General features: G+C 50.0%; 2 protein-coding genes across 5 annotated transcripts; both read right to left on the bottom strand.

Annotated features, from left to right (window-relative positions):
• Positions 1-85: 85 nt before the first annotated feature.
• Positions 86-6,323, bottom strand: Scamp3 (secretory carrier membrane protein 3). Its single transcript, XM_051157523.1, has 9 exons — positions 6,132-6,323; positions 5,715-5,792; positions 3,535-3,669; positions 3,334-3,454; positions 2,208-2,336; positions 1,718-1,877; positions 1,491-1,592; positions 803-920; positions 86-530 (listed from the first exon to the last, which is right to left on the bottom strand). The coding sequence occupies exons 1-9, from the start codon at positions 6,195-6,197 to the stop codon at positions 384-386; spliced, it is 1,056 nt and encodes a 351-aa protein (XP_051013480.1). The 5' UTR covers positions 6,198-6,323; the 3' UTR covers positions 86-383.
• A 459-nt stretch (positions 6,324-6,782) lies between these two features.
• Positions 6,783-19,731, bottom strand: Clk2 (CDC like kinase 2). Of its 4 annotated transcripts, none has more exons than XM_051157519.1 (13): positions 19,567-19,731; positions 16,738-16,907; positions 15,078-15,306; positions 14,316-14,403; positions 13,899-13,965; positions 13,619-13,735; positions 10,748-10,914; positions 9,964-10,058; positions 8,798-8,927; positions 8,638-8,720; positions 8,421-8,500; positions 8,161-8,251; positions 6,783-7,378 (listed from the first exon to the last, which is right to left on the bottom strand). In XM_051157519.1, exons 2-13 carry the CDS (start codon positions 16,905-16,907, stop codon positions 7,193-7,195), a joined length of 1,503 nt encoding a protein of 500 aa, XP_051013476.1. In that variant the 5' UTR covers positions 19,567-19,731; the 3' UTR covers positions 6,783-7,192. The 4 variants fall into 4 exon arrangements, with proteins under 4 accessions (XP_051013476.1, XP_051013477.1, XP_051013478.1 ...); XM_051157520.1 differs by having other exon boundaries at positions 14,316-14,400; XM_051157521.1 differs by having other exon boundaries at positions 15,078-15,303.
• Positions 19,732-20,053: the final 322 nt, after the last annotated feature.

The raw sequence follows: 20,053 nt of genomic DNA, 5'->3' as shown, positions 1-20,053 counted from the left end.
ATGTGATGTGTTTCCACTCCAGCCCCACACTCCACACTTTCAAACAGCCTAATTTCCAGTTAAGATCCAGGAAATGGGTGCGTTTCAGTTACACTTTTTTTTTTTTTTAATTTAAATAACGGAAGAAGACATCCTTGGCACAGCAGAGGGAAGCTGGGTTTGGGGTATGTGAGAGGTGACAGCAATGTGGCCAGATGGGAGATAAAGGCAAGTAATGACTGAGTCACAGTGGGCTTCCCACACCTCCAAGTCGGTTAGAGTCATGGAATTAAGAGCTCCATAGAAGTAACCAAGTGGTGATGTCCCTCTGAATCCCAGAGACTCCAGGGATAGGGGGCTATCTTAGTTTGCACGGTGGCTGGGCCAGGGCACCCCAGTAGGGATCATGGGGCCCTGAAGGCATTTTCAGCAGCCCCCGCAGCTGCATTGGCTGCAGCTGTTCGAACTGCAGGGTTAGAGAAGACACCAGCGGCAAATTCTTGCTGGGCCTTCTGAAAGCTGGCACCTGTCCGGCGGTACAAGGAGTGGATCTGCAAGAAGAGGGCAGACATTACAAAACTAGGCAAGTGCCTCCCACCGTACCCGAGGCGGACACCACCACTCACAGCACCCTCCTCTTCTCGCTTTCCCTTGGGGCTGGCACTCCCTCCAAACATACAAACTCACCCACCCAAGGGTGTCCATTAGTAGGTAGCCCCGCCTCTCTGACTGCCCTGCCCCAGTGCCTTCTTAATGTTCCATTCCGCACCCCCAAGGGACCCGTGATCTCACCCCCCGCCCCCAGCCCCGCCCAGCCCCTCACCCGCTTCAGCATCACAATTCCCAGCACAGCGATGGCAGTGAAGAGCAGTGCAACCAGCAGCATGAGCACAGCCACGGCGGGGTTGCCTTTCACCACCACCAGAGCACAGACCCAGCCGCTGCGGGGAGAAGGAGGCAGCGGTGAGGAGGTGGCTGGCTACGCTGAGAACACGCTCTCCGCCCAGCGACACTGCCCGATGCAGTCTATTCTCTTCACACTCATTTCTGAAGCATTAGCTCCTAGCTCTCCGGGCACTCTCAGAACAGATCCTTCTCATTTAAGGGTGCTCCCTTGTTTTTTTTTTTTTTTTTCTTCCTTGTTTGAAAAAAATTCATTTTTTCAAGACAAGGTTTCTTTGTGTAGCCCTGGAACTCACTCTGTAGAACAGGCTGTGGCTGTTCTCAAACTCAGAGATCCGCCTGCCTCTGCCTCCCAAGTGCTAGGATTAAAGGTGTGTGCCATCACTGCCTGGCTTCCCTTGTCCTTTCAAACACTGTGACATGGCCTCTCCCAGGAAGATTTCTTTTCAGCTTTGGCTTCTCTACAACTGTCTGGGCTCTCTAGCCAAGGAATGTCCTGACTTCTTGTTAATTCAGCCTCTTCTAAGGAAAAAGCCCACATGTCCTATCCCATAACTGAACTGCCCAGAGTGGGAGGAAGAGGTGAAGACAGACGGCAGCTCACACACCTGAAGCCCCACCCTGGGATGCCAATGGCCTGGAGGACAAAGAACACATCCTGGACGAAGAAAATGAAGAAAAAAACGAAGAAATTGAATGAACTATCACTCCTGCAGAGAGAGAGAAAGAGGAAAAAAAAAAAAAAAAAAAAAACAAAGTGTGGGAAAATTAGAAAATTCGGATTGGAGGAGCAGCAGTGGAACCCACTGCAGACCTTCCACCCCTCCTCACTTACCGGAAAGCCTTATACATCGGGCGGTACCAGCAGACAAAGGAGCAGGGTGTGAAGAGGAGGAGCCAGAGCATAGACAGCCCAAAGCCTGAGCCACTGCTGGCATCCACACAGAACCTGGCCAGGCAGGCGAGGAAGTTCAGGAAGAGAGCCAAAGTGCTGCCTGAGGGGCAGAGGGACAGGGTGAAGGACCTTCTGGACTGCAATGAAGCTTGTCACATATATACCTCCCCAGTGGCCCTCACCAAATGTGGCAGCAGAGGGACAGGACAGGGCCTATGCCCTGGAGAATCAACCCCACACATCAGCCATGATCTCTTTGCAAAAACTGCAAGAATTCAAAATACATTTAAGCACGGTGACAGAGGAAGGGCCAGCCTAAGAGCGCATATACAATAACAGAGAGTAGTGAGCCTAAAGGTTCTTGAAATCTCCTCTCAGAGAGGGCTCTAGGGCAGTCAACAGCTCTATCTGTAATGTCTCCCAGACGTACACATCCAGAGGTAGTACATGGTGGACACTGTCTTCTGAAATTCTTGGGGGATCTCCATAGAGATGTCCTGGAAAAAGCAAGGCTGCACTGGGCAAAAAGACGGTAGGGGAGGCCAGTTGTTCTGTCGAGCTGTAAGACACACACACACCAGAAAAACAAAACAAGACAAACAACAAACAGGGAGAAGACCTCAAAATGAATGCAAATCAACAAGCAACACATTCCCCGCTCCCTCCACTCCTAAGCCCTCTCAATCACAAGTCCAAGGGTAGAAAATAGGCATGGTAGTGCCTGCCTATGACCCCACGTTGAGGAGGCCATTGAGGCAGGACAGAAACAGAGCAGAGCAGAAAAATAATAGTAAACAAATAGTTATTATTTGAAACATCTGAGGAACCTGCCAAGAACTTTGCATAGGGGATTTTGTTTTGTTTTGATTTTTAAGCTTTTATTTATTATTGTATAGACAGTGCTTTGCTGCATGCACACCTGCAGGCCAGAAGAGGGCATCAGATCTCATTACAGATGGCTGTGAGCCACCATGTGGGTGCTGAGAGTTGAACTCAGGACCTCTGCAGGAGCAGTTGGTGCTCTTCACCTCTGAGCCATCCCTCCAGCCCCGCGTAGGGAATTTTATTAAACCCTCACAATTCCCTACTTTGTAAGATGAGAAGAACATTTTAGAAGTGCTCAATATAAAGTACCAGGTGCTTGGGGCGTGTATCAGTAGTTGGATTTCTAAGAATACTACCCAAGGGGCTGGAGAAATGGCTCGGTGGCTAAGAACACTTGCTGTTCTCACAGAGGCCCAGGGTTTGGTTCCCAGCACCTACATGGGGGATTACAACAGCCTATAATTCCAGCTCCAGAGGATTGGTTGCCCTCTCCCGGCCTCCACAGACACTGAATTCATATGGTATACTTACATACATGCAAGGCAAAACACTCATAAAATTGAAAATATTATAAATAAATCTTTAAAAACCACCCATTATGTTATGAGCTCATGGCTAAGAAGCAGTATCAACTATAAGTAAATTCATATTTAACAATCTGACTGATAAATCCATGCTCCTGATGTTTAACTGTCAAGCACTCTTTCTCACCCTAAGCAGGATGCACTTACTGCCTGTGCCACCCAGGGCAACGTTCTGCAGCTCTCGCTCCCTGCGGTCCAGCTCCTCGGCCTTGCGGTTGAGTTCCTCCTGCTTCTTCAGCAGCTCGGCGGTGGCCGCGGCAGCTGAGGCCTACTCGGCACGAGAGGCAGGTGTGATTCCCAGGCCCAGCACCAGCTCTTCCTCCCTTAGCACCAGCACACCCTCTTTACCTGAGTGCTGTAGGAGCCATAGTTCTTGGGCTCTGTAGGACTGAGCTTTCTTGAGGACTGGACAGAGGGAGCTGAGGGTGGCGGCAATGGTGCTGGTGCTGGGGCTGGGACAGGAGGCGAATAGGCTGGTGGGGGCTGCAGGAGACAAGACCGAGAGATCATCTAAGCTAGTCCCTTGCAACAGTGACCTAGCCTTCTTGAAATTGTCTGCAGCTGGGGATGGTGGCGCACGCCTTTAATCCCAGCACTGGGGAGGCAGAGGCAGGTGGATCGATGTGAGTTTGAGGCCAGCCTGGTCTACAAAGTGAGTCCAGGACAGCCAGGACTACAAGAGAAACCCTCTCTTAAACAAACAAACGAAACAACAACAATAAAAAACCCCAAGAATCTCTGCAACCAAAACTTACCACACAAGTGAGCAGTTCTTCCCTACAAGTTAGAAACCTGGTTGCTTGTTTGGTTTCGTTTCTGAAATAACAGGCATCTGGGCTGGTCTAGAACTTGCACTCTGTCTGGCCGATTCGTCCAGGAGCTGTAGCAGTTCTGGCCACAGTCTCTCACGGCCACAGCCTCTCACGGCCAACGCTCTCACAACACATAAAACACTTACCCATGTGCCACCTCTTAACTTTTCTCTTTTTAAAAATTACATTTATAGGGGCTGGAGAGGTTGCTCAGTGGTTAAGAGCACTGACTGCTCTTCCAGAGGTCATGAGTTCAATTCCCAGCAACCACATGGTGGCTCACACCATCTATAATGAGATCTGGTGCCCTCTTCTGGCAGGCAGAATACTGTACAAATAATAAATTAATAAATCTTTTAAAAAATTACATTTATATACTCATGTGTGAGAGTTCGTGTGTGTGTGTGTGTTTACGCACTCTCGAGTCATGGTGTGCATATGGAGGTCAGAGGACATCGTGGGGGATTTGCTCTCCCCTTCCATCACATTGTTCTTGGGGCACTGAACTGACTGAACTCACGTTTTTAGCCTGGGCAACAAGCTTAGCCTTTAGGCTTTTATTTATTTTTCTTTTTTGACACAAGGTCTCCTACATCTCACTGTAGGCTCAATTTTCTTAACAATTACACTTTATTATGAGCTCACTAACAGCGCGTACCTCACTTACAACCCAACTAACCCAAACAACAGAAAAAGGAGATTAAAAAAACACAATAATGAAACCTTAAGTATATCAGTTCCCAGGAACGATTCTCCAGCGTAGTCAGCAGGCCCCCAGCAAACCCGCAATTCACCCAAGGCTGCTGTTGGAACTTGGAACACCAGCCTCAGCCAGAGCCCAAAGCCTTGAAGCGTTCCCTGGAGCAGTTCTCTCTAGGAGCCTCTCTTGAAGTGTTGATGAACAGCCAAACCAATCCCAAGTCCTCCCTCAAGCTTCCGTTATGGGCTCATATATGTATCTCCCCTCACAGTCTCTACTAGGATGTTTTTAGCTGGCGACATCCAAGCTCCCCCACGAAGTGGTTCGACTTCTTTTTTTTTTTTTTGGTTTTTCGAGACAGGGTTTCTCTGTGTAGCCTTGGCCATCCTGTACTCACTTTGTAGACCAGGCTGGCCTCGAACTCACAGCGATCCGCCTGCCTCTGCCTCCCGAGTGCTGGGATTAAAGGCGTGCGCCACCACGCCCGGCCAGAAGTGGTTCGACTTCTAAGTGGAAAAACACCCTGCTCTCTCACTAGTCTGTTCCCAATGCCACAGTTGGGATCAACACAAAAAACATGTTTATCTCTTCTACATCCCACCCTGGTCTCCAACTTGCTACTAGCCCAGTGTGATTCTGCACTTCTAATACTCCTGGCGAGGACTTGGTAGGCAAGCACTCTACCAACTAAGCTACATCGCCCTAGCTCTCCTCTCCCTTAATGCCTTCTACTGCTCCCCTAATGGTTTGCTCTCTGATCACATACCTGACAGGTTTCTCAACTCTGACTAGCCCCAACCTTGACTCTCTTCAAACAGGTCTTCCCCAGACTGGCTCAAAACTAGATGGCTCCTTTACCCTAGGTTAGGCTTACCCTGGCTGGCTGACGTCTCATGAGGAGTTAAAAACACACTTCATGTTTTCACTGCATTAAAAAATAAATAAATAAAAGTCCCCAGTATGCACACCCCAGGCTTCTGGCCCACACCCCTCTCCCTGCTCTTCCACTTGCTCACCTCTCGGTTCTCAAATGGGTTGTAGACATCAAGTGTGGCATACTGTTGGCTTGTCCGGTGTTGGATCACAGCTGGGTCCTGAGAGCAGAGACTTGGGCTCAGTGGGCAATCGGTGCCCAGTAAATTCCTAGGAACTTCCCCAAACTGCTCGCGGCTCCAAGCACTGAGCCCTCAGTATCCCGCCGCTGTCCCCAACATTTGCCTTCATGTCCATCACCGTACACGATAGAAAGAACCCGCTCTTTACAGGGTCAGGGCCCACTTCCCTTCAGCCTCCCCAGGCCCACTGGTCTCGAGCTACCGTCAAGTCCACGAATCAACACTACTTCCCAGGGTCAAATGTCACAAATGGGAATAGCAGTGCGAACCCATAGAACTAGGAATAATAAACTGGCCAGAAAGGCCGGCGCAAGTCACCTGAAAGGGGTTGTCAAGCTCGCCTGAGTCAGGGAATGGATTCCCGCTGTCTCTGCTCTGAGCCATGTTTGCAACTAGCCCGGCCGCCCCGGCCCTCCACGCCCCTGCCGCGGCAGTACAGCGGCGGCAGAGGCCCTGAGAACTCCCTCCGGTGCGCCTGGTCTACCCCGCTCCTCTGTGCTCCAATTGGTTGAACCAACCGGAAGAGTCGCGAAGATTCCCGCATCAGTCGTGAACTGCGCCTGCGCCTTAGTTAAAAAAAAAAAAAAACCAAAGCGGGAAGTGCCCCACGTGATAACTCCCAGCCAGTCTCCGCAGGCTAGCACCGCACTTCTTTCTCGTGACTTCCTAGGAATGAACTACCTATCCCAGGTAGCCTCTTGTAAAGCAGCACAGACAGGAAATTTAATGCTCTGGCCAGTGGCGGGAGGCTCAGTTTTCCACATGGATCTGCTGGAGGGGACAGCCTCATGGCCACACCCATTTACTTTACAGGGACAAAGCTACTTTCCGACACTTGACTACTCGAGAGCACACAAGTTCTACCTGATTACATCTATTTTAATCTTCACTACCTTGAATACAAAGTGCATATAAGTTCATAGTCTGGCTCTTACTTGGTGGGACAAAGAGGCATTCCCGTCATACCCAAATGCAGAATAGCTAGCAATGGTCTCACCGCTCTACTCCAGTGCCCTCAATCTTTACATTCCAGGGATGGGGGTCCAGATGAAGCATGTCATTTTATTTCACAAAGACTGTACAAAATCCCTTATAAAACATGGGGTAGACACCACCTGCTTACCTCATTCTGCCCCCATCGAAATCCACGAGGGGAGATGAGGTTGGAAGAGTGTAAATAGCAGTATATACAAGGCAGGGGGTTGGAGTTGTAGGTACAATTTGTCATATTTACACTATTTCACATATTCACAGGTATAAAGGAGCCAAGGGCGGGAGAGGGGTTGAGTTCTGGCTCTGTTCTCTTGTATAAAAAAGCACCAGTGTCCTGGACTGGACACCCACTGCTACAGAAGCAGGGGGCGCCCAAGGCCTGATTGTCACCGACTGATGTCCCGACTGGAGTCCCACAACTTGGTGTTGGGTGGCTCAGTCCGAAGGCAGGCGAAGAAAGGATGCTGAAGGGCTTCACCTAAGGTCAGCCGCTTGGCAGGTTCATACTCCAGCATGCTTTCAATCAGGTCGAAGAGCTGGTGGTGGTCCTCTGCTTCTGAGGTCAGATACCGCTGGTGGAGGGCAGGGGTACGGTAAGGCAGGGCGCCTCACAAACCTTACTATCTTTCTCTGCTTTTCAAGACAGGCTGTTCTGGAACTATGTGCTGCAGCTGACTTGGAACACCTGCCTCAGCCTTCCAGTGCTGGGACTCCAGGCCTGTGCTACCACACTGAGTCCCTGCCTCCTTTAAAGCCCTACGTTTCCTTTTGGAGAAAGAGCTAAGGCTCGGTGTGCATGCGACTTGAAAGCTCCCTTCCCACGTCATGACCAACCTTTCTGCTCTGGACCTACCCTCCCACTAGCACAACTACTCCTTCATACTTAGACAGTTTTACTTGTATGTCCTTGTCAGCTTCATGAATCCTTAGCTCCACATTAAAGTGTAAGCTCTTTGAAAGTAGTTACTCTTTTCTGTCTGACCTCAAGAACCCAGGACATTACTTTCATCTCTGTCTCACAGTCAGGCCTCTGAGAAATTGTTCTCTCTTCTCCACTGTTGATCAAATTGTCATCTTCTTCTTCTTCTTCTTTTTTTTTTCCCTCAAAACAGGGTCTCTGTGTTAGGCTTGGCTGTCCTGGATTCGTTTTGTAGACCAGGCTGGCCTTGAATAAACAATGATCCGCCTGCCTCTGCCTCCCAAGTGCCGGGATTACAGGCGTGCACCACCACGCCGGGCTTTTCAAATTGTCTTCTTCCATCACTCCTCCCCTCCTGTCCTAACCTGTACACCCCAGGGGCAAACCACCCCAACCTTTAGGTTGTGGACAATACTTATCCCTGGCTGGGCTCACCCGCAGTGGTTTGCAGTTTTCACGAACATAGCGCCCAGCTGATGTGTTCTCGTCCCAATCCAGGCGACCCCGATAGAAATATTTCTGTTTTCTAGAGGGGAAGGAGGTTGGTGCATCAGAAGCTTCCCTTTTATAAAATGTTTGCCTTGTTTACACATGTGGAAGTAGGGGCTGGGGATGGACCAATGAAAGAGAAAAGGATGTGTAACAGGCACATCCTGTGGAAAGAAAGGCCTGAGTCCCTCCCGCTCAAGGTTCACCTTGTCTTTCTGATCATCCGAGAAGGGATAGGACCCAGGATCCTCTCCATCATGGCTAGATGCTCTCTGTTGTCATGGGTCTGGGAAACAAGGATAGATCTAAGCAGAGGACTCAGGAAGGAGTACTGGGGACCAGCTGCCAGGCAGGCAATGTGGAGGACTGATGTCCTTGGCAGAGCAGGAAACCGAGCAGCCCAGTAACATCCCCACCGCTTACCTGGAAGAGGGTGAAGCCAACATAGTACTCAAAGATGATGCAGCCTATGCTCCACACGTCACACGGCTGTGACCAGCCCAGCTCTGTGGTGAGGAGGAAGAGGTGTCACGATGCTCAGGAAATGCTACCGTCACGTCCCCTCACACCTAGGCTCCCTTACCAAGGATGACCTCTGGGGCTCGGTAATGCCGAGTGGAGACAATGGTGCTGTGGTGCTCATGGTCAAAGGTGGCACTGCCGAAGTCCACCACCCGCACAGCGGGGCTCTTCACACTGCGCTCATCCCGCCTCTAGGAGCAACGCGGATGGGAACGAAGCTGTTAGACTGAGATCCACAGACCAAGGGGCTTCTGAAAAGTGTAGCCAAGAGAATCTGGCTCCTGACATTTTGTTGTGTGTTTAAAACAGGGTTTTACTACATATCCCAGGCACGCTTTGAAGCCTGCATCAATCCTACCTCAGAGCCTCCCAAGTGCTGGGATGACAGGCATGTGCCACCACACCTAGCTCTCACGGCAGTACTTTGAGTAGGAAAGGAAAGGAAGACTAAGAAGTGACTATGAAACAATACGGAAGTCCGTGAGTACCACAAGGCTAGACCTGGGAGTCTGGTACACTATCCTGAAAACGTGTAATACGCAGCAAAGGGTGACGAGGACGGTTAGTGCTGAGACCCCTAGCAGGTAAGCAGGCCATTTTCCTACCACACAGAAATGCACATCTAAAAAGGGAGTGTGGACACTCTTTTTTTTTCCTAAGACAGGGTTTCTCTGTGTAGTCCTGGCTGTTCTGGACTCAGTCTATAGAGCAGGCTGGCTCACAGAGATCCACCTGCCTCTGCCTCCCAGAGTGCTGGGATTATAGGTGTGAGCCACCATGCCTGGCTGAGTGTGGACATTTTCACCCTGTTGGAAAACTTTCCAAACTGCCTTTTTTTTTTTTCTCTCTCTGCCTTTCTTTTTAAAAAAGATTTATTTATTATGTATACAGTGCTCTATTTGCACGTACCCCTGCAGGCCAGAAGAGGGCATTAGATCTCATTACAGATGGTTAGGAGCCACCATGTGGTTGCTGGAAATTGAACTCAGGACTTCTGCAAGAGCAGTCAGTGCTCTGAACCTCTGAGCCATTGCTCCAGCCCCTTCCCAAATTGCCTTTCAATTGAAGTCTTCTTAAATTGTTCCCTTTTTACTTAGTGTGGTACACTGGCTTTACCCAGCTGGAGCCAGCCAGGGAGAAACTAGCAAAAAGACACAGAGAGGAGCCAGAAGCCCAGCGGCCCAGCTGCCCGCCCGTCCGGACAGAGGGCAGCCCCGTCCACCTTACCTTCTCTAGGTTGTAGGTGAGCTCGTAGTCTGAATTCACAAACAGAATATTCTCAGGTTTGAGGTCCGTATGTGTCAACTTGTTATCATGGAGGACTGCAGGGGAGAAGGCTAGATCAGGCTTGCTCCTGGTGGCTAGTGGTAACTGCCAGCAGCTGACCCCTCAATGAGTACCCAGATCAAAGCTAGAGAGGAGGCAGGCCCAGATTCTACGGGGACTACTTTCTGCTCTCCAACTAAATAAAACGCCTGGTCCAAGCTCTACCCTCAGTGATCTAAGACACACAGACAATTCATCTGATAGGAAAGCAGCGGTGTGTGGGTCTCAAGTGGGAGCATTCGCTTGGTCTGATGTTTGATCTATGTGACTGTCAGATGTTCTGCAACATCTGCTTATGAAAACTGCATCACTGAAGATGCAGAGGAGTGACTACTCTGGATCTGAAGCTGGCTCCGCTGACCGATCCAGCTCTCCCATCTGTTTTGTGTAAGTGAAGAGCACCTCAGCAGACAAATCTAAGACTTCTGTGCAAGAGTCTTCTGTGCTTGCTCTACAGCACTCCTCCAAGAAAGAAGGGATGAGGAAGAGACACTGAGTGCTGTGGGTGTGGAGTAAGAGCAGTCAGTGACAGTAAAAACATCAGTCACGGAGTTAAGTCAGAAGAGGAGATGTCAAGAGAGCAGCAGGTGTGCCGGTAAACTGACTGCTTAGGGGCTTGCCCAGCACAGGGAGGGCTGATGGAAGAAAGGGCTCCCCAGAGTCCGCCTCAGCCCACCCCACTCACACTTGACGGCCTGGCAGAGCTGGAAGGCCATGTGGCGCACTTGGTGGATGGGGTAGGGCAGGTAGTTGTTGTCTTTGAGGAAATCGAAGGTGCTAAGGCCCAGAAGCTCAAAGGAGATACACATGTGGCCATGGTAGTCAAACCAGTCAAACATCTGGACACAGAGGCTGGGGAGAGATAGGGGAGTTGGATGTCTAATACGTCCCCAACAGCTCAACAGCCCACCACCCCACCAAAAGGAAGGACTGCACAGTTGTTGACTCCACAGTTGTATAAAAACATGGCAGTTAATATCACTAATAAGGGCAAGGAATGTAGTCCAGCTGGTAGAGGGCCTACTTAACATGCACCAGGCTCCAGTTTGACCTGCAGCAGTACACGTAGCAGTTACGACGGCATGAACCTATAATCTCAGCACTTGGGAGGTGGAGGTAGGAGAATCATAAAATCAAGGTTATCCTCAGCTACGTAGTGATTTTCTGGTGGTTAGCCTGGGCTTCGTGATATCTTGTCACTTAAAGTTCAGTTCAGCTAGAGAATGTTCTTTTTGGAAGAAACAAAACAAAACAAAACAAAAAAAACCTGCCTGCCAAACTCTAAAACATATTTTTGTAACATCTTCAATAGTTCAAAACCCACTCGCTGCACTGGGGCTGTGACTCAGGAGCACAGCACTTGCTGGGCATGCAAGAGACTATGCTCAATAAGCAGCCCTTAAAAGAAGGAAAACAAAGCCTATTTGTTCAACAGGATAGGGCGCTGTGCTCTTGCTATCAGTGCAGTCAGGAATCTAGAGGCCAGCTGGGCTATGCAGTATGATCCTGTCTCAAATAAACAAAATAGAAAACAAAGAAAACCAAAACAAAAACAAAACAAAAGAGCAACAAAAAAGCAACTATTTGCTGAAGAGGTATCATCAAGAATTCCAACAATGTAGATTCACAATGACCAAAGTCACCCCCCCCCTTTTTTTTTTATTACATCTGGGTCTCACTTGAGCCTATTCTGACCTGGAAATTCCTACCTAGCACATCCTGGTCTCAAAAACAAGAGCCACTATACCCCAGACTCTCTCCTACCAAGTTTGTGGCCAAGTTTATACTTTCTGTTTTGTTAAGTCTTACTTAGGCAGGGATATGCTCAGTTGGTAAAGTATTTGCCTAGATGCAGTTTAATACCTGTTATCACATAAAACTAGGTGTGTTAGTACATTCTAATTCCTGATAATGAAAAAGTTCAAGGTTGCCAGGCAATGGTGGCACACGTCTTTAATCCCAGCATTCAGGGAGGCAGAGGCAGGTGGATCTCTGTGAGTTCGAGGCCAGCCTGGTCTACAAAGTGAGTCCAGAACATCCTGAGAAACCCTATCTCGAAACTGCCCCCTCCCCCCTCCAAAACAAGCGTTTAAGGTTGCCCTTGTCTTTGGCTGTGAGAACCAGCAGAAGCCGGCCTGGGCTAAATGAGATAGCTGCCTCAGAAAACTCACAAACCTTTGCATAGCAATCTTAATTCGATTTTAGCCCACGAACTTTTGTGAACACATTGTTACTGTATAATTACCCAGAGTTTCCACAGCTTCAGAGCCTGCTGCCCTTCTTCAATTAGAATCTGGCCTTTCAGGCAAGTATAGTATTTCACCACTACCAGCCCCACATTTTCTTTCAAAGATTTTATTTTTAATTATGTGTGTGAGTTATGTGCACATGACTGCAGGTTTTTGAGGCGGCCAAAGGTGCTGGATTCCCCTAGAGCTATTCTTGTTTTTTGTTTTTTTGAGACTGGGTTTCTCTGTGTAGCCCTGGCTGTCCTGGACTCACTTTGTAGACCAGGTTGGCCTCGAACTCAGAGAGATCCACCTGCCTCTGCCTCCCAAGTGCTGAAATAAAAGGCGTGCACCACCACCATCCAGCTTCTTTGTGTAGCCATGGCTGTACTGGAACTCCCTCTATAGACCAGACTGGCCTTGAACTCTGAGTGCTGAGATTAAAGTGTGCGCCACCACTACCTGGCTTCTATGTGAGTGCTGGGAACTGAACTGAGGTCCTATCCTATCACTCTTAATTGCTGAGCCATATCTTCAGCCCTAGTCTCAAACTTGGGATTCTCCTGCCTCATCTCCCTGAACATACTGGGTGCATCTGAGTGTTGTACTGGGGTTTGACTTTAGGACCCAGTAAGATAGTTGGCTGGCCCTCCAAACTCTGGGTTATAATCTCCAGCACTCTTTTCACTGGTGAGAAAAAGTCTTACTAACTTCCCAGGCTGCCCTGAGCTTCCAATCTGTCTTGTCTTCTTCTCCCACGTGGCTGGGATTATAGGCCTGCACCATCAATAGTGATGTTCAGCAACAGGAGGGCCATTCCCAGATTGCAGAAGTCACAACAAGCAGAGTGGATTACAGAAATCATAGGCCTATCTTTTTTTTTTTTTCTTGGTTTTTCGAGATGGGGTTTCTCTGTGTAGCCTTGGCCATCCTGGACTCACTTTGTAGACCAGGCTGGTCTCGAACTCACAGCGATCCGCCTGCCTCTGCCTCCCGAGTGCTGGGATTAAAGGCGTGCACCACCACGCCCGGCTCCTCATAGGCCTATTTTAATGGTCTGCTACTCTCATATAATCAAATGTTGAATGGGCTGGGCATGGTGCTCACGCTTTTAATCTCAGCACTCAAGAGGCAGGGCAGGAGGATCTCTGTGAGCTCAAGGCCAGCCAGTGGTACTAGGTCAGTAAGAGCTACACAGGAAAAGCACGCAATATAAAAAGATTAAGAAAGGAAGAAAAATGATTGCATCTCCTGCCTGCCTAGCTCGAGTTCGGAGTCTTCCTTCTGAAAGACGCTCGGCCTCCTCACACACTCCTCTGCTTGCTTACTTCTTGTTGTCAGGATCCTTCTCGTTGATTTTCTCCAGCACGTTGATCTCCAGTCGAGCTGCTTCCTTGTACTTCTCCACATTCTTAATGATCTTGAGGGCGACCCGTGCTCCGCCCCTGCAGGGCAACAGGGAGGCTTTGCTGGGTCTGAGAACATCTCAGAGCAAATGGGCGAGGTAAGCACTAAGGAATTCTGCCTGTCTAATCTGCAAACAGATTCAATGCCCTCACAATCGCCCATGCCTGACAGACGTGGAGTAAGCAGCAGGCCATCAGTTACCTGCGATGGTCCACACACTGCACCACGCGGCCAAAGGTCCCTTCTCCTAAGGTGCTTACAATTTCATCTGAAACGAAAGAAAGCAGGGTCGGGGAGAGAGAGGGAGAAAAGGGGGGAATGAGATGAACTGGAAGAGAGAATAGGACACAGCAACCTGGGGTGAGATGAAGGAAGGGGGAACAGATATATATATGGCCGCAGGGGAAGAAAACCCTGTGTGATTTCCCACCACCGTTAACCCAGGGGACATGAGAGCTGGGAGTGGACAACAGGTCAATTCTCAACAGCAACTCAAACCACCCAGATGAGCAACACCACTGAGAAAAGGCACAAGAGGCTGTGACTGGGCTGGCATGGGACATTAGGATGGCTATGGGACCATTACAGGCTATAGGATTGTTACGATTCGGCTTGTACATCGCTCTTGTAGCCAGTCCCCGACGTGGTAGATGAGGTGGCCCTCAGCGTCGTCCTCTACACTCTTGGCTCTCCGGCTGCTGTGCTGCTGTCGGGGGGTGGGGGGGGTCGGAGCAAGCCAGGTGTCGGATCGGGGGCCGGAGGGAGACGGGGTGGGTGGTGGAGGGGTCACCGGTCACAGGAGCCCAGCCAGGGGGGACAGACGATGATGGGGGACAGTGGAAGGGAACACGTCAGATGTGCTAAGGCCGGATCGGTGTGAGAAGAGAGAGCGGCGCATAATCCCAAGTCCCCAAACCCAAATCAGGACAGGGAGAGGCATGGGCAGAGCAGAAAAGTGATGATGTTGCCAGTGTTACCCATAACCCCATGCTCTATGAAGCGCCCTTCTAGGCAGACGCATTCTTCCCTTGTCCCCCAACCCAAATTCGCCTGCTGAGTGGCCATAGAGCCCAGGGCTCAGGAGACACAAGCCTTTCAAAATCAAAGTCCTCATCAAAAGAGAAGAGGCCTCTGGGGGCAGGCAGTGCGGCTGCTCCCAACACAAGCTTAACATATCCAACAGATCACTGAGGGCATGAAGGATCCATGCCCTTCTATCCCCTCAGGAGTCGGGGAGCTTCCAAGAGGGTGGGCATACTCGGCGCCCACTTCAGTGTTCATGTTCCCAAGCATGACTGAGAACAAGGGGACTCTTCCTTATCAGAGTCCCTGAGGGACTCAAGAGCAACAGGGACAGTAAAGGCCTGGGCTGGCACTCACTGAAGATGAGCGGCTGAACGTGCGGCTACGTCTCCTTCGCCGTCTGTGTTTCCGGCGGCTGCTGCGCTGGCTCCGGTAACTGCTGTTCTCCCGATGGTACTCATAGGAATGGCGAAAGTCTGTATCATAGTAGGCCTCGCCTCTGTCCCTGCTGTAGTCATTGCGTCTGTAGCTGCCACAGTACCGACGATCATACACCCGCCGGTCAGATGAATGATCATCGTAGCTGCTGTTGATAACAAAGACCATTAGGAATGTCAGTCCCGGCCACAGTCCCTGCCACACCATGCAGCAAGGTCCTATCTTAGGAAAAAGCACCACCTCAGCAACATGAGGACACACAGAGGACACTTACCCACACCTGCGTGTCACCAAGACCTCCCTAAAGATACTGGCAACTCTTTGGGGAGGGGCTCCTCCTCTTCAATGACATGAGGGAACAAACCCAGTTTGCGCTCTAATGTTTCCAGATGAAATTCGGCCTTGCTCTCATTCTACCCATCCCTCTCCACAGCACTGCGTTATTAAAACCCTGCTACAGAGCAGCTTCCGTGTGAGCTCCAGAGCCGACACTATTTTAGTCCGCGGCACAAGCTTCCATGCTGCCCAAGACATTTCTCCTGCTGATACTCTCTTGTCCCACTGGGCAAGTTTACCTAGCCCTTTCTTAAAAGATTCTCCCTGAGTTGGACGCAGTGGTGCACACCATTAATCCCAGGGCTCCAGCAGAGGGGGCAGGTGTATCTCTGTGATTTCAAGACTAGCCTAGTCTACACAGAAAGTTCTAGGCCATCCAGGGCTACACAGTGACACCTTGTCTAAAGAGCAAAAGGAAAAGGGCTAGGGAGAGAGCTTAACGGTTAAGAGCACTGGCTGCTCTTTCAGAGAACCTGAGTTCGATTCCCAGCACCCACATGGAAACTCACAAGCATCTGTAACCCCAGTGCGAGGAAACCCCGTACCCTCTTCTGACCGCCAATGGCACTAGGGGTGCATATAATGTAAGACATACATGTAGGCAAAACACTCATGCACATAAAATTCAAAAAGAAAAAGTACTTAGGTTTCCCGGGAACTACACACACCCAGATCCATTCCCACGAGGCCTGGTGGGTGCAGTTCTCATCCCTAGGTACTTCCTCTAAAACACCCCTCAAAAACAATTTCCCAGGGCTGCAGAGCTGGCTCAGAGGTCAAGAGCACTGGCTGCTCTTCCAAAGGTCCTGAGTTCAATTCCCAGCAACCACATGGTGGCTCATAACCGTCTATAATGAGATCTGGTGCCCTCTCCTGGCCTGCAGGCACATATAGGGGCAGAGTACTGTATAAATAATAAATAAATAAAATCTTTAAAAACAAAACAAAGCCAATTCCCCCCTTTGAGAGTCTTTCTGTGTGGACCAGGCTGGCCTCAAACTCAGTCTGAAGCCCAAGCCAGCCTTGAACTCATAACCCTCCTTGCCTCATCACACCAAGTGCTGTGGATGTAGGTGTTGACCACCAACACTTTAAGCACATGCTCTGCCACAGGAGTACAAGCCCAGCCTCATGTCACCTTCAGCCAGTGGCTCAGCCCACCGGCCTCAGCACGTAACCAACAGACATCCACTCAATGAATAAAGCAGTGGCCTGCAGTCAGTTTCTCTTCCTGAGGCCTCACCTTCGGGACCGAACATGATAGCTGTCCTCCCTCCGACGCCGCCTAGTCCGGTCACTGCTACTTGACCAGGAGCGACTTCTTCTTCGCTTATGCTTTCGGCTCCGATAGTGTTCGTGGTAACTCCCCCGGCTGCCTCTCTCTGAGGAATGGTACCTTCGGGGATGAGGCATCTAGAAGGGAAGGAATGGCAGAATGGAACAGTTGTGAGAATTCAGAAGCATTCTCCGGGCTGCCAGCTTCTCACGATGCAAAGCTGCCTTCTATCCTTATGCCTTTCAGCACACAACCTCCACAGGCTTTGTGCCTACACTTTTTCCTTTATGGACCACACAGCCACCTACACACTTTGGTTGAAAACTCAAGAACGTCAAATCCAGTTGCTCTACCTCAAACATGGCTCCATGACGACCTTCAGGTCTGAGCCACAGTTCACAGCAGGTGACAAGTGTGTGACTCATACTGTACAGTTCATCTCTGCTGCAACCTAAGATACGCAGCTATGCCATCCTGAGTTCACAAGCAAACAAAATAAAGTTTACATGGCTATTTTAGGTTTTGGGTTTTTTTTTTTCCCCTTTAGTTTTTTGAGACAGGATTTCTCTGTGTAATAGTCATGGCTGTCCTGGAACTCTCTTTTGTAGACCAGGCTGGCCTCAAACTCACAGACATCCGCCTGTCTCTGTCTCCCTGCTGGGATTAAAGGTGTGCTTACCTGGCACTTAAAACAGTGAATCTTACCTTCTTCAACTACATTAGGCGTGCCACAAGGGCAAAAATTCAGTTTACCAGGATTTTTACAAATAGCTGTTAACAAATACCAGCAAGTTCTTGAGATCAGAGTGTGGCCCCATAATTGTCCCTCACATATCTGGCCACAATTTTCACTAAGTTGTAAAACTTAAATAAAGCAGTGTGTCCATCTGCATATTTCCACCCACCTTGTATTTAGTAAATGAGTTTTTTTCTTTTCTTTTTGGTTTTAGTAGATGAGGCTTTTGCATGTAGCTCTGGCAGTACTGGAACTCATTGTGTAGACTGGGCTGGCCTCAAACTCACAGTCCTTTTTGCCTCTATCTCCCAGATGTTGAAATTTAAAAGGTGTGTCACTATCTCAGGCTCTTTTTTCTTTTTTTGAGACAGGGTTCCTCTGTGTTATCTTGGCTGTCCTGGACTCAGTTTGTTCAAACTCACAGAGATGCACCTGCCTCTGCCTCCCAAGTGCATGTGCCACAACTGCCTGGGCCGGCACTAGGGAGGCAGAGGCAGGTGGATTTCTGTGAGTTAGAGGCCAGCCTTATTTACAGAATAAGTTCCAGGACAGCCAGGGCCACACAGAGAACCCTGTCTCAAAACAAACAAACAAACAAACAAACGGCATGTGCCACTTCATTTGGCTCCACGCTCTTTTTTTTTTTTTTTTCTTCTTCTTTATTTAAGACAAAGTCTCGCTAGGTGTGGTGACACACGCCTTTAATCCTGGCTTTCGGGAGGCAGAGGCAGATGAATCTCTATGCAGACCAGGCCAGCCTGGTCTCAGAGGTTAAATAGCATCATCTGAAGGTCCCAAGTTCAATTCCCAGCAACCACATGGTGGTTTACAACCACCTGTCATGAGAGCTGGTGCCTTCTTGTGGTGGGCAGGCACATGTGTGGGCAGAATATTGTATAAATAATAAATCTTAAAAAAAAAAAAAAAAAAAGAACAAACAAACAAACATAGACAAAGTATCAATTTAACCCTGGCTGGCCTAAAACTTGCTATGTAGACCTGACTGAATTTGAACTCAGAGACCTTGCTAGCCTCTGCCTCCGAGTACTGGGATGAAAGGCTTACAAGACCACACTTGGCTTGTTTTGTGTGAGAAATATGACTACATAGCCAAGGCTGGCCTCAATTTTGATATGTAGCCTAGGATAGCCCTGAGAGTCTTCAGATCCTACCTTCCTTCCCAAGCGCAGAAATTACAGATAAGCCTCATCACACCAGGGTTTACCCCGGGCTTCATGCACCGCAGGCAAGCACCACCATATCCACTGAGCTACAGCCCAGCCTACTAGTTTTCAATTATTATCAGCACTACTTGGTTGACAGCTGGGCCTCCATTAAATGAAACCGGACTGGTTAAGGTTTATGAGTCCTTTTCAGTCAAAGGGGGAAAAAAAATCGGAGTGCAATCACTGTCATAATTCAGGAAAAGCACGGGGCAGGCTGTATCAGATGAGTCTCAGGGACAGTCTTGGACCAGGGCTGAGAACATGAGGTCTGCAGGTTTACTTCCCAACCTCTTTAAATTAAGGAAGGTGACCTAAGGTGCTTTGGCCTAAAGTGGCTGGCAGGGAACCAAGAAGATGCAAGCACGAGAATTTTCCCAGGTAACCTAATCCTGATTAACATAAATGCCACCTCACTTCGGGACACCCACCAACAAAGTCACTCAGGTCTTTCCTGGAAAGGCGTACCTAGTCTAACTTTCTCAACTTCTAAACCTTGTTTCTTCCTTTCTTCCTTAGAAAACTCAGCATAGTTCCCTTAGAGTCAAACTATTCCTGTACACTACCTAACACTTTTCAGCTCGTATTAAAGCCTCGCTCTAACTTTTGCACGGTCTGGAACCGCTCTCCTGTCCCTACCTCATCACTTCTAAGGCTGCCCCCCAAGTTTACTATAGGTCTCGCCGCTACACCGAAGCAGGTCGACCTCTCTCCCTCTATCTCGCTCATCTGCTCCTTCCAGAGCCCAACACTCCTAATTTCATCTCATCCCGTCGCCGCCCGTCTGGAGGTAGCCATCTTTCTGCGGCCCCAAGGTCCGCCAGCCCGCGCGCTCACCGTTCTGGCGGCGAGGCCCGTGCGCTTGTCCCACAGGAAGTCCGTGATGGCGGCGGCACTGCGGCCGGAGTCCCGGCACCCCCGCGGCGACGAAGTGCGGCTCCACCCCCCAACCCCGGGCCCTGGGACCTCCCGCCCCGTTCCCGGGCTCTGCTCCAGTCCCGCCCGCCCGGGCTCCGTCCCCGCCCCCAGGATCCGCTCGGCGCCTCTCGCACCGCCCCCGCCCGGGGCCCGATCCCAGCTCGGTCTCCCGGCTCTGGCCTCTCCGCTCCGCCGCCGCCGCCGTGAGCGAGCGCGCACGCACGCACGCACGTACTACGTCACTTCCCAGCCTCCGATGGGCTCCGCCCCCGCACACCGGGCCTTTCGGGCCGTTCCGCGGCTTAGGGTGCGCCTGTTGGTTCTGGTCTCCCGAGGCGCTAGTAGCTTGTCTCGCTTTTTGCTGGGTCTCTACTCATCCTTCCCCTTGCCACTTTCGTCTGGCTCT

Source organism: Acomys russatus, chromosome 15, assembly GCF_903995435.1.
Source record: "Acomys russatus chromosome 15, mAcoRus1.1, whole genome shotgun sequence".
Lineage (NCBI taxonomy): Eukaryota > Metazoa > Chordata > Mammalia > Rodentia > Muridae > Acomys > Acomys russatus.
This window is presented reverse-complemented; position numbering and strand designations above follow the sequence as displayed.

What these genes read in the sequence shown, in the direction of transcription:
- Scamp3 (XM_051157523.1), bottom strand. Translation starts at nt 6,197, where the DNA reads ATGGCTCAGAGCAGAGACAGCGGGAATCCATTCCCTGACTCAGGCGAG. An exon ending in AGCTTGACAACCCCTTTCAG is followed by an intron (nt 5,793 to 6,131) that starts GTGACTTGCGCC and finishes CTCTGCTCTCAG; the next exon opens with GACCCAGCTGTGATCCAACA. An exon ending in ACCCATTTGAGAACCGAGAG is followed by an intron (nt 3,670 to 5,714) that starts GTGAGCAAGTGG and finishes TGTCTCCTGCAG; the next exon opens with CCCCCACCAGCCTATTCGCC.
- Clk2 (XM_051157519.1), bottom strand. Translation starts at nt 16,907, where the DNA reads ATGCCTCATCCCCGAAGGTACCATTCCTCAGAGAGAGGCAGCCGGGGG. An exon ending in TATCATGTTCGGTCCCGAAG is followed by an intron (nt 15,307 to 16,737) that starts GTGAGGCCTCAG and finishes TGTTATCAACAG; the next exon opens with CAGCTACGATGATCATTCAT. An exon ending in CAGTGTGTGGACCATCGCAG is followed by an intron (nt 13,736 to 13,898) that starts GTAACTGATGGC and finishes GTTGCCCTGCAG; the next exon opens with GGGCGGAGCACGGGTCGCCC.